Source organism: Nymphaea colorata, chromosome 13 (assembly GCF_008831285.2).
Source record: "Nymphaea colorata isolate Beijing-Zhang1983 chromosome 13, ASM883128v2, whole genome shotgun sequence".
Classification (NCBI taxonomy): domain Eukaryota; kingdom Viridiplantae; phylum Streptophyta; class Magnoliopsida; order Nymphaeales; family Nymphaeaceae; genus Nymphaea; species Nymphaea colorata.
Window position 1 is genome coordinate 9,469,792 of NC_045150.1, and position 14,510 is coordinate 9,484,301.

The following is a 14,510-nucleotide window of genomic DNA, read 5'->3' on the forward strand; positions in this document are numbered from 1 at the left end:
CGACCCAGACCCGTTTGGAACTCAGTCCATAGGAATCCGAGGAAACGAGGAGGATTGTCAAACTCCACTTGTGAATCCTTTTTTAAATACAAAAATCCGCTGGACTAGAATATCATCAAACATTGAATTCCAATTCACTTCAAAATCTTATTTTAATGGTTGACATGGTACTACTTATTTCAAATAAAATCGGACCCAATTAGATTTTGCAAGTTCATAACATTACCTTGCATAAGTGAGAGGAGAAGAAATAAAAAAATCCTAAGTTGACGAGTTTTAATTGAAACTCAATTTTGTAATCATTATAATATATATATATATATATATATATATATATATATATATATATATATATATATAGTTAAACTGAGTAACGTTAGCTGACTATGGTTGAGGCTAGGGCAAGTCTCTCATACTCGGAATTATTTTAAAAATGCAAAAAAATTTAATGTGATATGACTTGTTGCTAAATGCCGGGTACAAACTTTTAAAATATGAAAAAAAGAAACTTTTAAATGCGATATGACTTATTTTTAAATGTGATACGACCCGTTTTCAACCCTCCCCACTCATTTCCACTTCTATTGTGTGACATGACTTTTCCTTGGTCTCCCCCTCTTAAAAGTTAACCCTTGACAAATTATTTTAAACTTTGTTTTAAATCAATTAAAAACTTAATTAAGTAAACAAGTACAGAATCAACAAATTTTAATGTTGAAAGGATATGTCATGGATGTTGTTAATGCACAGCAGCAGTAATAGACAAATATCTACGGAGACCTCATTCTGGCTTCAAGTCATGATTCCTGTTTGTAAAATAGTGAACATTTTTGAATGACAAGAGAGATCGAGAGTTCTTTTTGGATGTGTTGGATTCGACAATTTCATGTGAATAACCTTCTACTGTTAAGAATTATATTTGTTTTATATTTTTTTAGGAAATAAAATCTCAATTTTTTAACCATTAAAGTTTGAGATTTTATATATAATATATATATAGTATTTCTAAATTTGGTTTAAATCAAACTTTGATGGTTAAAAAATTGAGATTTTATTTTTCAAAAGAATATAAAACAAATATAATTCTTAACCAGTAGTAGAGGTACCATGGGGCTGGTGTGGGCAACTCTCCAGACTATAAACCTTTGTAAAATTTTTATTTATCATGTATTTGGCTCAGGCATAGGCATAGTAAGTTGGATAAGTGCCCTCAGCTAAAACTTTTGGACTCTGACACTGTTTTTAACAAGAAAAAAATAAACCCTTTTACTATGTATGCCAGACTTTGATGAAGGGACCATTGGTTCTTGTGACATTGAATTGTGGAGATTAAATTGCACTAGCAAACAATTTTTTCAAGAATACAAAAATACTCTTCCAGGAAAGAAAAAGAAAGAGCAAAAGAGGGAAACAAACTTTTCTTAAACAAAACCTATTGTCTCCTTTCATGAGTAGTTTGAACGGGTGAAAGGACAACTTGATATATGTAACTTGGTCAATATCAATGTCGACTTCTGATCTATTTGGAATCAATGGCCTACATTATTCTCATACAACCTGATATATGAAGGTTGATACCTATTTGCTTCTATATATATATATATGAAAACTGTCACCCCCCTGCTGCAGAGACTGAAGAGAAAACGATATTTGTTGCGTAGAATTCAAAATTCAATGGTCATTAAAATAAAATTTTAAATTAAATCTATAACATGTGCTAAAATTTTAAAACTCAGCAGCTACTTTCTCATTCTTAAACCACAAGCACACACATTCCTTTTACATGCCGTATAAGTACATAGTCCAAACAAAAACAAGCCTACAATAAATGATTTGCAGTGCAAATTTAGAGACTTGATTAAAAGTGACACTCAGACGTCTTACTCAAAAGCTCTATCTCACTCAACTGAAAAAGAAAATGCTCAAAATAGTGAGTCCTAGTGACTCTGTGAGCATAGTTACAGTTAAATTTCACACTACTCAATCAACAATTTACATGACCCACAACCTATTGAAATTAAACTAAAATTAGTTTTTCTTAATTACTTTTTATGAAACTCTTGATGTTATTTAACTATAAGTCTAATGCAATATCTAAACTTTTTATTCTTAGCAGCTTAATGAATGTACGTAGCGCATCATGATGTGTTCCAATATATGGGCTAAACCATTTTATATTACATTTCCGTTTATTATTTATAGCCAACTTTACTTTACTATCAATAAACAAAGCATGCTATAAAATATGCTGTAACAACCATAATAGAAGTCCAATGCAACATGTGACTGCGTATCTCATTTTCTATGAACATAAGCAAATCAAGATTATATCTTAATCAGCCATTCTAAAATCTGTTGTAAGAATTCATATAATTATCCAGCCATTTGTATATTAATTCAACTACCCTAAATTCCACTCATCAACTAAACAGAACAAACACGCAACAAATCTGTCATATATAATAGAAAGCCCTATTTAATATGATCTTTATATATATATATGAGAAAAGGAAAATATTACAAATAAAATAAGTTTGAAACTTCGTTTCAAGATTACTGGAAAAAGAAATAATGCAGGACACGTGACACCAACTGCTTCATTTTCTACTTTTCGATCGGTTTGCGGTCGATCGAATAGACTGATTGAAGGCGAATACTTCGACAACTTTGGTAGCATTGGGCAGTACTTGCTCTGCTACTACTGGAGACATTGGATTCTTTGAGCGAAGCAGGAAGGAAGCAACTCGTAGTGTGACCACCGCAGCTGATTGCGGCAGAAGCAAACAAGGGAAGGTTAGCATCATATCGCGAGCGTTCCAGGTTCAGTCATCCATGGCGGACGAAGCCAATTACGGAGGAAACTTTACAGCTTCTCGCGTTGGACTCCACCGTATGTCGTCCTGCATTAGCCGCTGTCAATCGTCTGCTGCGTCGTCTTCTTCCCATTGAATTCGATAATAAGTGGGCTCCAACCCCATTTAATGAGAATCACAACTGAAATCCTTTTCGAATTCCATCCCTGTACAATGCTTTTGTCCGGAAATACACCTTTAGATTCATAGGGATGCACTTGACTTAGAGAAGATAAGTATATCATAGAAAATACCATTCTCTCATTTTATAAAAATATCAAGCAGTACTTGATGAGCACTATGGTACTTGATGGGGCCCGGGCTCTCGTATGTGCCATACAACATTTTTTTTAAGGGACGACTTGGAACTTAGTAGGGCAGCACACGAGCCCAGTCGAGCTTGAGTTTGGTCTGGACTCGGCTCAAAAAAATAGAGCTCGAGCTCGCCTTGAACTCGAGTCAAACTCTTATAACAAGCTCGACTCGACTACACAAAATCGAGTCTGAGCTCGGCTCATTTAACTCTTTAGGCATTGACTCGTGTAAGCGTCAACTCATGTAACTCGTTGAACTTATGTAATTTGTGAATCCGGTTTTGATAATATTATATAGAGTACCGGTTTGCGAGTTGAGTCGAGTACAAACGAGTCGAGTTCATGAAACTTGAACTCAGTTTGTTTATCGTTTCGAGTATCTTTGTAAGCTCGAACTCGGCTCGTTTATAAACGAGTCAAGCAGAAGCCGAGTTTTTTCGAGCGAGTTCGAGTTGAGCCCGAGTTGGCTCGGCTCGTTGTGCAGCCCTATATGCGGCCAATCTCCATTTCAAGAACTCAAAGAAAATATGTCAGGATTTGGATACTGAATGAAAAAAAACATCCCACTTAGTTACATGATGCTAATTGGTCTTTTGCTTTAATCTATCTTACTGTAAACAGTCAAGAAAGAGCTCTCTATGTACCAGATCTTTAACCCAAGATGGTTACTCTTACAATTGGTATCTACTTATATGATCCTGCTTTTTAGCTTGTATGAAAGGGGAAAAAAAAAATAGAATTGCTTCTCAAGTCCATTATTCATAATAATCACCACAAGCACTTGGGCCAGGTAAGGGGGCTTGATGGTTTATAATTTGCATGGGTCCACTTGGGGTTGCTTGAGGCCAGCTAAAGTCCGGGACTGAAAAATCAGCCTGTCGAGCAGTGGCAGAGCCAGAAATTTTCAACGGAGTAGCAATAGGAATTTTTTGTTGCGGAGAAGATGCAGCAAATGGTACAGATACACATGTGGGCTATGTGTGGGCAATTGCCCACATGTGGGCTAGCCCGTTAACCAATTAAAAGCTAAAATTTTCTTCATTCTAGTTAGGTAAGTAATAGTCATGCTTTTTAGCAGTTGGTAGAACAGCGGCTAAGCTACTAGTAGGCAATCAAATCTACTAGCTTAATTAGCGGTTTGTCCTTTTAAGTTTTGATGACTTGTGAAACATGGTGTTTTTTACTGCCTTTGAGACCGATCTACACGTTAAGAGGGCGTTTGATATACCCTGAATCATGGAATGTTAAAGAATTAAAATGCTCAATGTTTTGGAAATCGAAATTATTAAAAAAATGAGGGATTTTGTTTTGAGAATTAGGAAACTGAAACCTGAAGTTTAGATTCAATTCCAATTTGATGAGGAATTATGGTTATGAAACTTTCATTCTTGAATCAAAATTCTAAATCATCGAACACCCAATGGGAAGTTGATTCCTGCAAATTAAATAATAAGGTTTAACCTGCAAAAAAAATTGAAAAGAAAAAGGAGTTATTTATAATACCGATGAATGCTTCCTTGAATGTCACAAGTAGTTTTGGAGATGTACATGCAGACGTTTATTTATGTGTTTAAGAATAAAATAAACATAAAAATAAAAAAATTTCGATTAGAACATGTTCTCCCCAGCTCCTCCCTTACAGAGGTGTCAATATATCTGATTTGAAATGCATATCCAATCAAATCATTTTAAAAAAATCACATATGAATAAAAAATTAATATCTCATTAAGAAATTGGATCGAATACCAATTGAAGAAATGACATTCGATCAGGATTTGGATATACATAAATATCTGACCAGATTCGGATTCAGTTTCATGTTGGATTTAGTTTAAAAAAAATATCTATATCCAATGCTCTTATATTTTGAAACTCGGGCAGATGCGGTTCAAAATTTGAATTTGAATTCAAATTTGAATTTGAATTCGAATTCGGATATGAATGTAAAAAACAGATTCGAATTGAATTCAGATGCAGATATGCCTTTTTTTCATTTGTATTCAAATCCGAGACTATATATCACAATTGAATCCTATCCATTGACGTCCCTACTTACTTGCCTTGCCTAGAGTCGTCTTTTCTCCTCAAATAATTGAAAGATTCGTAATGAAACCGAATTTTTCAAGCAAAGCCATGCAAAAACTGGCCTAAATCTGGTCTGGCGAATCTTATTTTATCCCCCCAACTGGTCTCGATTGATTGTATAGGAAGATTAAGAATCACGACAGTTGGTAACAGCTCACCGGGATTTAAAATCCTTGTATTCTATGAATATGATCAATTTATGACAAGTTTTTAAGTCTTCCTTACACAGAGAGTGCTGCAATCCACTTTATTTAAGGCACACATGGTGCGACCCCAAGTTTGAGTGTTAAATTAGATCTGATATGAACTGTAATGGTACGAGCCACAACTAAGTCATATGCTTTGATGGATCACAAGCCACCTCTAACTGGTTTCTATTCACGCCAGAAGAAAGTTAAGAGCTACAACAGCTTATAATAGTTCATTTTTCTATGTTAAGTAGTATATATATATATATATATATGCTTATGATTAGGGATGCCAATATATTCGATTTGAATTGGATATCTAATCAACAGTTCAAAAAAAAAAGGATATGAAAAAATATATATATCCAATTAAGAAATCGGATAGAATTTAGTTTAAGAAATAACATCTCATTGAATTCAGATTCGGACATGGATTAGAATTGGATTGATTTTTTAAATAAATGTCGTATATCTAATGCTCTTATATTTTAAAATCGCTTAAAGGAACAAAATTTGGATTTGGATTGTGAGGTTCAGTTATGACTTGTACTTGTTAGTATTTGCAGAATAACCAATCGGACACCCTTCCGCAGCACTTTGCCGCTATGACTCCACCACTGTTGTATGTTGGAGTCAGGGGCGGAGGGAGGGGGGGGCCGCCTGGGCCATGGCCCGGGTGAGCAAAGGAAAAAACAAAATTACAACCCGATCGGTCGCTCCTCGTCGCTCCTTTCGGCCCGACCCTGGCCCAGCCAGTCTTGGCCCGACCCTAGAAAAAAATCTGGCTCCGCCCTTGGTTAAGCATGGTGAACTAAGGCTGGTCGTCCCTTTGGACGATCCTTGGGTCGACTGCTGCTTTTCATGAACTCAATCTAAGAGCAAATGGCAGGGCCACAGAACCACATTTAGATAAAAAAGGGAGGGGGGAGGAGGGGATTGTGGTTGCAACTTAATGCCTCCTGCAGTAAAATTTCATTTTATAAGATGTAGATCCTTCATAGCAGGAAGAAGCCCCAGTGCCCGAAAATAGTCAAAGCATACCAAATCTATAACAGAAAAATCTTCCCCTAGTTGTCAAGTATGTAATCATCTGTACCCTGCAACAAGATCTTGCTTGTTCGGTGTTTCTTCATAGAACACCAAGCAAAAAATCAAGTCGAGGGTTTGTTGCTCACAATCAACTGTACCCTGCAACTTCATCTTGCTTGTTTGGTATTTCTCATAGAACAAGAAGCAAAAGAGAATTCAAAGATTGCATCTTTAATCCTTGGTGGGTTTGTGAACTGGAAGATTCTTTGAAATGGATGGAACATAAGGCGTATCGTTTGAAAAACAGATTTTGCAATCTTATTGCTAATCAAAACTGTGCCATTACCAACGAGGATTTGATTTTGCCAATTCAGGGGCGGAGCCAAGGGAGCGACAAGGGCAATTGCTCCCTAAGCTTTTGAAAAATAAAATTTTACTGCTTAAACTTTTTTGTCAATATTTATCTGATAATATATGGACAGTATTTATAAAGAAAAAATATATGTCAAGAAGAAGCCTGTGGTTCCATAAAAGCGAGGCTAACATGTCGTGGGCCTGCAAAAGAATGCTGTGGGGATGGGAGGAAATTAGCCATCTTCTTCATTGCTCGTATCAGTTTGGTAAATCTATTTGGTTTTGGACTGAGCATTGGAATTGGAGAATCCTTGCACCTCTGCTTAAAGATGGTGATTTTGATGTTTGTTACAAACCTTTTGGCTGCACTATTGATCATATTTTTAGTGTGTATAACAATTATATCTTGAGCAGGGTTACCGTTCCTTGGATTAAATTTGTAGTTGATAAAATTCAGCTTAACTCTAACCGTGCTATACTCTCATGGGATGATACTCAGATTGCCAACATGAAAAGGATGAAGCTCTATCATAGAATCAGGCACTCAGCCGTAAAGGATATTGAAGCATTATCAGTTTGGAAATCTCAAGGCATCCCTAGAGCTAACTGGACTTTGATCTTGGCGATCAAAGATAGGTTAATCACCTTTGACAGGTTACGGAGCTGGTGTGTTTCCTTCCCCAGTATGTGCATAAATTGCAGGAAACAACCAGAATCAATTAATCATTTGTTGTACATTATAATGTGGCCGGACGCATGAACAGAAATTTATGTTTGCAGAGCGTAGTTGGGTTGCAGCGAAGTGGCTTCATGATCCTGATGATCTGCTGTTTGATATTTTAGTCTGTTTAATATTTTAGTCTGTTTCCATCTTGCTGGTTGCATAATAGCATAGCTTGTCGGACTGGTGGGCTGGTGAAAGTTTTGCAGTTCGATTACTGAATCCATGTGTGCTACTCTTCTGGACTGCAAATGGTGGATACGTGAGCAGCCCCTGAATGGAGGAGAACTATCAAACGGGTTTGAATGTGTAGCATACATGTTCTTAAGCAGAGTGTCCACTTGGTTGGAAGTGTTCAATCTTACCACTTAACTGTGATCTATCAATGAGGACACAGTGTAACTTCAAAGAAGCTACTTGGCTTTCTGCCAATTCAACAAAATTTGGATTCCTTGGAGAAGGTTGATTTGCTTCAGCAGGTAAAAGCTCATTCAGACAAGGAATCTTTCTACTGAAATAATCCGTTAAATTATAACTCTTATATAATGGTGTAAGCAGCGATTCTTATAAGAGGAAAGTTTTAGATGTTTCAGATTTGCAGGAGCAGGTATAGAGAAAGGAATGACCATTTCATGTAGAGTTGTTGACAACTGCATCGCAGTTGTTGTGGGGAACCACTGTGGAAAAGAAGAAAAATGTGAAACTGATACCAAAGGGCAGAAAGCTGTAATACCAAAAAAGAATTTCACACAGACGAGAAAGGATTTTAACCATGGTTCAACCCTATGAGATTCTACGTCCACAATCGAAAGAAGTTTTACTCTTTTCTCAGGACAAACATTTATGCATTTGATTTCATCTCTTTCCGTCAATGAAGGAATTGCATCCTTGATCTTAGGAATTGCCTTAGAATACATATATGCTGAAAACTTCTTTTATATATGCTAAAAGTTAAGCAGAGAGTTTCCTCAAACAATGAGAGAAACTTCACCTAATAATATATTTCTGGTCTCTTAGCAAGAAGTAAAAAGTATTACAGAGTGCTGAGGCGCCATAATAGTAATCACCACTCATGACTGAACGAAGCATTTTATCAAAGTGGTAGCATCACAAATGATCTTAGTGGAAAGCAACCAGTTATCCACCTCACACACGCGTGCGTGCATGTGCACACACACATACGGAGAAAATGAAAATGATACATCTATTTGCGGGGCTTGTATGGCAGCAAGTACAGTATAGGAATGTATGAAAACTCAAAGTGATATGAACATATCCAATTACATTCTCTCTCTTTCTCTCTCTGTGTTTTTGAATGGAGGTGCACGCACCCACATACATACATGCACAAGCAATAAAAATGATACTCGACTTGGGAGTTGGGAGGCCTACACGCATGAATGACCAAGTTATAGGCGCTATCGGCAACCCTACTCCATCAAGTTACAGAATGGCGGGCGTCTCTTGTCCCCATCATATATGGGGAGCCACGACGGCTGGTTCACAGCCCCAATGGTGCCTTGGTGGGTGTGGGCAGAGCTCTCTCTCTGTCTTTCTCGCGGAGAGTGCCACCTTGGTCTCCTTTGTGCTCATAGGTTCTAAGATAATGAATTCAGAACGGGTACACATGCCCCCTTCCCTCCTCTCTCGTCCTCTTCTTTCGTGATGTCTATTCTGTTTGCCACTTTGAAAAACGACAAACCATATTTGAGAATCCTCACTATACAGCGAATACAGTGACACCTCGATATTTACACTTGGCATTTTAGATTAGTGGTGCAATAAATATGAAGAAAGAACCATGATATTATTGCAGAGAGAGAGACGGAGAACCACCCTCTTTTTTGTAGAGGGACAGAAGAAAGCCATAAAACAGTTGGTGTCATAAACTGACAATACACAGACAGATTCCGTAATATGATTTTCACATCCCAGAGAGAGAGAGAGAGAGAGAGAGAGAGAGAGAGAGAGAGAGGATTAAAAGGAATCAGGAGGGGAACGGGGAAGGGACTAAGAAGTACAGAGGGACAGAGTATAGATGTGAAAGGGGACTTTGGCAAATTGTTAACAGAGGAGAGAACAGAGGAGAGAACAGAGAAGGGTCGAGCTCACTCGAAAAAGTGGGTGGGGATAATGGCACGACAAACATTTAGATTGGGGCGACGCATTGGTATGTGCACCAAAAGACAAAAAGGAACAGCCGAGAGATGCCCGGTCCCTCTCAACACCAACCGAAAGGAGCAGCAAAAGTATGAGTGGATATGCTCAACTATGAATCCCGAGTCCCCCAGCCTACTCTCTCTCTCTCTCATATTCTTGCCTTCAGTTTAATTACGGAGTGCAATTATCAGAGCAAGGTCAATTATGCTGTACTTTAAAGAAAAAATGACCCGTCAAATATTAGGACATCAGTTGCCTTTGAAGTATCAAGGAATTCTGTGAAAGAAATGGAAGTCCTGCTTTATAAAAATGACATAGAAAACGACGATGCTGCAGGAATAAACTGACAGTATTTTACCACTTCTTTTAAAAGATTAGGGTAGGTTTTCGAGATGAAAATAACATTAAAAAGTGATAAATTTGGTACGGAATTCAATAACCTGATTATAAAATTCAGCCGACCTCGAATGGGGAATGCAATACAGCGGAGGTTCTGATCCAAACAGGCGAGAAAAAGTTAAAAGCATATCCATCTGACAGGGAGAAAAGGATTTATACGAAACAGAGCCTTATGACTCCACATTCCTTCAGGCAGCAGGGCCTTGCCAAAGAAGAAACGACTCTTCAACAGTCAGATGGCCGCAACATGATAATCATTCTCCCATATTTTGCAGTGTGAATTTTATTTGATTCATTCTGTCGAGGTTCTGACAGAATCATCCTACCATTCCTCTGGGCATATTGGGCGAATGATTCTCATAATACCAAGCAAAAGACGTCTCAAATACACGTCTCCTACACAGAAGAGACTATTTTCATAAGATGGCAATGCACAAGAAACCTCATTGGTGGAGTAAATATCTTTATTATATATTGAGAGGACATGAAACAAAAAGACAGGAACGCATCGATACTATGAAATATTGAAATTACAAGGAGACAAATACTGCTTTTAAGAGGAACAACCAATTTTGACACCAAACACCAAAGATCGCGTAAACTCTCTCTCTCTCTCTCTCTCTCTCTCTCTCTCTCTCTGTGGATAAGAGAATGCAAAAAACGCCAGGCATGTTTGCAACTTGATGTGCAATCTTACAATTTTTTATACCGATGAAGGAAGGAATGGAAATCTAACCATTCTCAAAATTTTGAATAGTTTCACTTTCATTACTTGGTGCTGCACCCCTGGCATTTTCCATCTGCATAGATAACAGCACCATCCAGCGACAAACTTCGAACTCTATTAAACAAAAGCACGATCAAGGAGCAACTTCAAGCCTTGGTTCAAAGCAAAATCCTGTAAAAAGCTGCAAAGGGAAACGCTTACTCACTGGACACTTCTGCGCCCACTTCCATTGTTTCTGGCTTATGTCAAACGCAAGTAGAGCAGGGGCCCCATAGCTTTGAATGTATATGAGATCATCTGTTCCACTGCTACAGAAAACATCATCAAACTCTCCAAATCCTTGAAAGAACTTGTGGGGCATCCGAGCCACCTCCTGCCACTCAGTCTTGTTCAGTAGCCAGATCCCAATGCCCTTGATTATATCAGGTCTATCTTGTTTACCGATGCCACCAACCATTACCAATTTATCCTTGAGATTCATCAGTCTTCCGCATGTAAGAGAACAAGGGACAGCAATCAAACTTTGCATCAAAGAAACATGGGGAGATCGGCTCACAAGATCATACATGATCAACCCGTGTCTGCTCTCAGAGTTCCCCATGACACCAGTAGAGTAAATCAAGAAATAGAAAATCCCATTGCATATCACACTCTCGTCTCCTCCTCTCCATCCTGTCAATACTTCCTTCAATGACGTAACCCAACATTTCAATTGAGAATCATAAACTTGGATCGACAGGTTCCACCGAAGGAAGTCATCTGGGACTTGCTTAGATTTTGCAACTGCTATGGTATAGCAGTTGGATTTATGGTCCACGGACATAGAAATTGCGCTGTAATCTGCTAGTTTAAGCTCAGGAGGCACTTGTATTTGCTTGTGAACCTTGGTGACAGGATTGCAGACATACAGCCTGTTCCGACTATTGTTGTCCATGAAACAGACTAACCCACATGAAGAAGCGATGAACCAGTTGGGTGCACCAATGCAGGGGAGGTCAATATTGTACCACTTCCTAAGAATCGGATCATATGCAAATCCTGTTGGATCATCGTTGCTAGTGAACATAAAGTACCAAGGCTTCTGCGGCAAAATGTTGGAGAAATGCCACAAAAACCTGTCTGAATTGATTATCTGATTCCACCTCTTACACACAGACCCTGCCCTAAAAATGCTAGCTATGGGCAAGCAAGCCAGGATCCGCTCCAGCAACTCATCAGGCAGGAGAAAATCAAGAGAAACAAGAGAATCATCATTCTGCCCACAACCATGAATATCTGAGAATGCTTCACCACCCCACAATGATTCACCACCCCACACCTCTTTTCCTATTTCCCTGAAACGGCTAGTGACCCAAGATGTCTGTCTCTCCATCTCAGCACTCTAAGTCAGGAGCCCTAGAATCACAACCCAAAAAAAAAAAAAAGAAAACACACATTACAAGAATGAACAAAAGACAGCAAATAACCAAACAACAAAGATTTAGCACGCAGTAGATTACGATAAAAAGGAAAGTGGAGAATCCAAAACCATCATTAATTTGTTTCCCATTGAAAAAGCAAATCCCAAATCAAATTCAGATCAGGAAAAATGAAAAAAGAAGAGGCAGAAAGGGAAACAACAATAAGAAGCAATGCTGATGCCATAACGTAAAAAAGTGAACCACCAAATCATCAACCTCCCAACTGAAACCCCTCTAAGACACCAAAATGCTCCCATTCCGAGGCCCCGAGAAGAAAGAAAAAAGATAAGGTGAAACGAGCATAGAGAGAGAGCAAGAGAGAGAGAGAGAGAGCATCCAAAATGTGCGAGTTTGGACGTTTATATGACGCCTGTAACATAGAAAACTTGAAGCTCCTCACCTCCGTTTTCGCTGATATGAGCATCTCGCAATCGTGTAAACAAGTTAGACAACAATCAAAAGTAACCGATTTCCACCACACAGGAAACAGAAAACAAATGCAGGCAAGATTCATGCATCAGATCCACAAGAAGCAACACAACAATAAGAAAAGCATGAGGAATGGAAGGAAGCGTACAAAATGGACAACCAACGTACCCGATATAAGAGATCTTGGAAGAACCCTCGTCGTCTTCACCAAATCCGAGTAGATGGGTACCTCTAAAACCTGTCAGAAAGGCCCCCCTACCCCCAGATTTATCACAGGGAGCAACGGAATTTTTTGGGGATAAAATACAGAACCACCCACAAAAAATAAAAGCTTGGAAAGAAAGGAGAGAGAAACATCAAAGGGGACGAAGAGAGAGAAACGACAAGTTACAAACGGATGGACCTCTCTCTCTCCATTTCTCCCTCAACCAGGGTTTTGTAGTTGTATTGTACACTTCAGGGTGGCGTGCGGTTGTGGTTATTGTAATAATATTTTCTTTCACATATTTATTTTCAATAAATAAAAATTTTTTCTTGAAAGAAACTCTCGCTCGATTTTGCAAATACTTGGAGCAGATAACTCCTGGTCTCTGGATTTTGTTGCCAAACAATTACAAAAACATGCTCAACATTTTATTGTTTTACAGAAACACGCCAAACCTTTAAAATCTGACTCTCACCTCAACTCAGTTATTCCTGGCTTTCCACCTTCAGTTTAGCTTGTACTTAGTCGAGTAAATTTCCAAAACCAATCTTCAGACCAGAGCTTCATCCATGGCATCTTTTATCTCCATGAAAACGATCTCTCTCCCCCATAACATTCTTCTGTCATCTTTCATGTTTTCTTAACAAAATAATTTATGTTCACAATAACACCTCCTCAACCTTACATGGATGATGAAGAAACGATAGAATCTTGCTATTGAAAGGAAGATGATTCTTTTGCATATTTCCTTGAGTAGAAGTTATCTTTAAATAGCAGATTATCCAGCATCAAGATTGTCATGGACTTTCCATAATAAGTGCTTACTGGCGCAGTTGTGGGAACCGTTACGTGTCTTTGATTGGGACCGGTAGCGAAACTTTTCGTTAAGGGGCACCGCTATTTGAAATTGCAAACTTTAAAAAGCCCTTATTTGTAAAAAACAAAAAATAAAAAAGTAGCTATGTGTAAATAAAACAAATTTTGTAAGCTGGTATGGACAATTACCTGTGCATCACATCAGAGAATTTCATGCACCAATTAGCATCAAAGTCTCATGTCCTTGATCTAACTTTAGGTTTTTTTTTTTCCTTTTATTTTTAAAATATGTTGATAAATGTGAACTTTTAAGAAATAGATGATGTTGAGTTGAATTATAAAATGAGAAAAAATTGGGGTGTCTTTTTGTAAATTATTCGTTATTTAATAAATGCGGCATGTTAACAACCTGGCCCATGATTTTGGCTTCATCGCAGCGACGATATGCTTTCACTCTCACCAGTCGCTCTTTTCTTGCCTTTTTATATGTGCAGAAAACCACATTAGTAGTAAAGAAAGCATACCAATTTGTGGCTTCCACATAACACAGAGGGCCCCCCACCAGGGAAGCCCTTTTTGTGACAGGCCCCACCCCAACATGAACTTTATTTCTTTATTTTTTTTCCCCTAAAGTGTAGCTACTTGAATCTCATGTGGCTGGAAATAGTTTTGTTTATAAGATTTTGCCTATATATATATATATATATATATGGTGGGTCCTAGACCATTAGGTCAGGACAAAAACCAGATGGCTTAAACATGAACGTATA

At 38.0% G+C, this 14,510-nt stretch overlaps 1 protein-coding gene across 4 annotated transcripts; it reads right to left on the bottom strand.

Annotated features, from left to right (window-relative positions):
• Positions 1–10,549: 10,549 nt before the first annotated feature.
• Positions 10,550–13,137, bottom strand: LOC116266531 (F-box/kelch-repeat protein At3g61590-like). Of its 4 annotated transcripts, none has more exons than XM_031647762.2 (3): positions 12,888–13,137; positions 11,036–12,225; positions 10,550–10,944 (listed from the first exon to the last, which is right to left on the bottom strand). In XM_031647762.2, exons 2-3 carry the CDS (start codon positions 12,200–12,202, stop codon positions 10,807–10,809), a joined length of 1,305 nt encoding a protein of 434 aa, XP_031503622.1. In that variant the 5' UTR covers positions 12,203–12,225; positions 12,888–13,137; the 3' UTR covers positions 10,550–10,806. The 4 variants fall into 4 exon arrangements, with proteins under 4 accessions (XP_031503622.1, XP_049937025.1, XP_031503623.1 ...); XM_050081068.1 differs by lacking the exon at positions 12,888–13,137 and adding an exon at positions 12,691–12,871; XM_031647763.2 differs by lacking the exon at positions 12,888–13,137 and adding an exon at positions 12,507–12,678.
• Between the last annotated feature and the right edge of the window lie 1,373 nt (positions 13,138–14,510).

What these genes read in the sequence shown, in the direction of transcription:
- LOC116266531 (XM_031647762.2), bottom strand. Translation starts at nt 12,202, where the DNA reads ATGGAGAGACAGACATCTTGGGTCACTAGCCGTTTCAGGGAAATAGGA. An exon ending in AGTGGGCGCAGAAGTGTCCA is followed by an intron (nt 10,945 to 11,035) that starts GTGAGTAAGCGT and finishes TTTGTTTAATAG; the next exon opens with AGTTCGAAGTTTGTCGCTGG.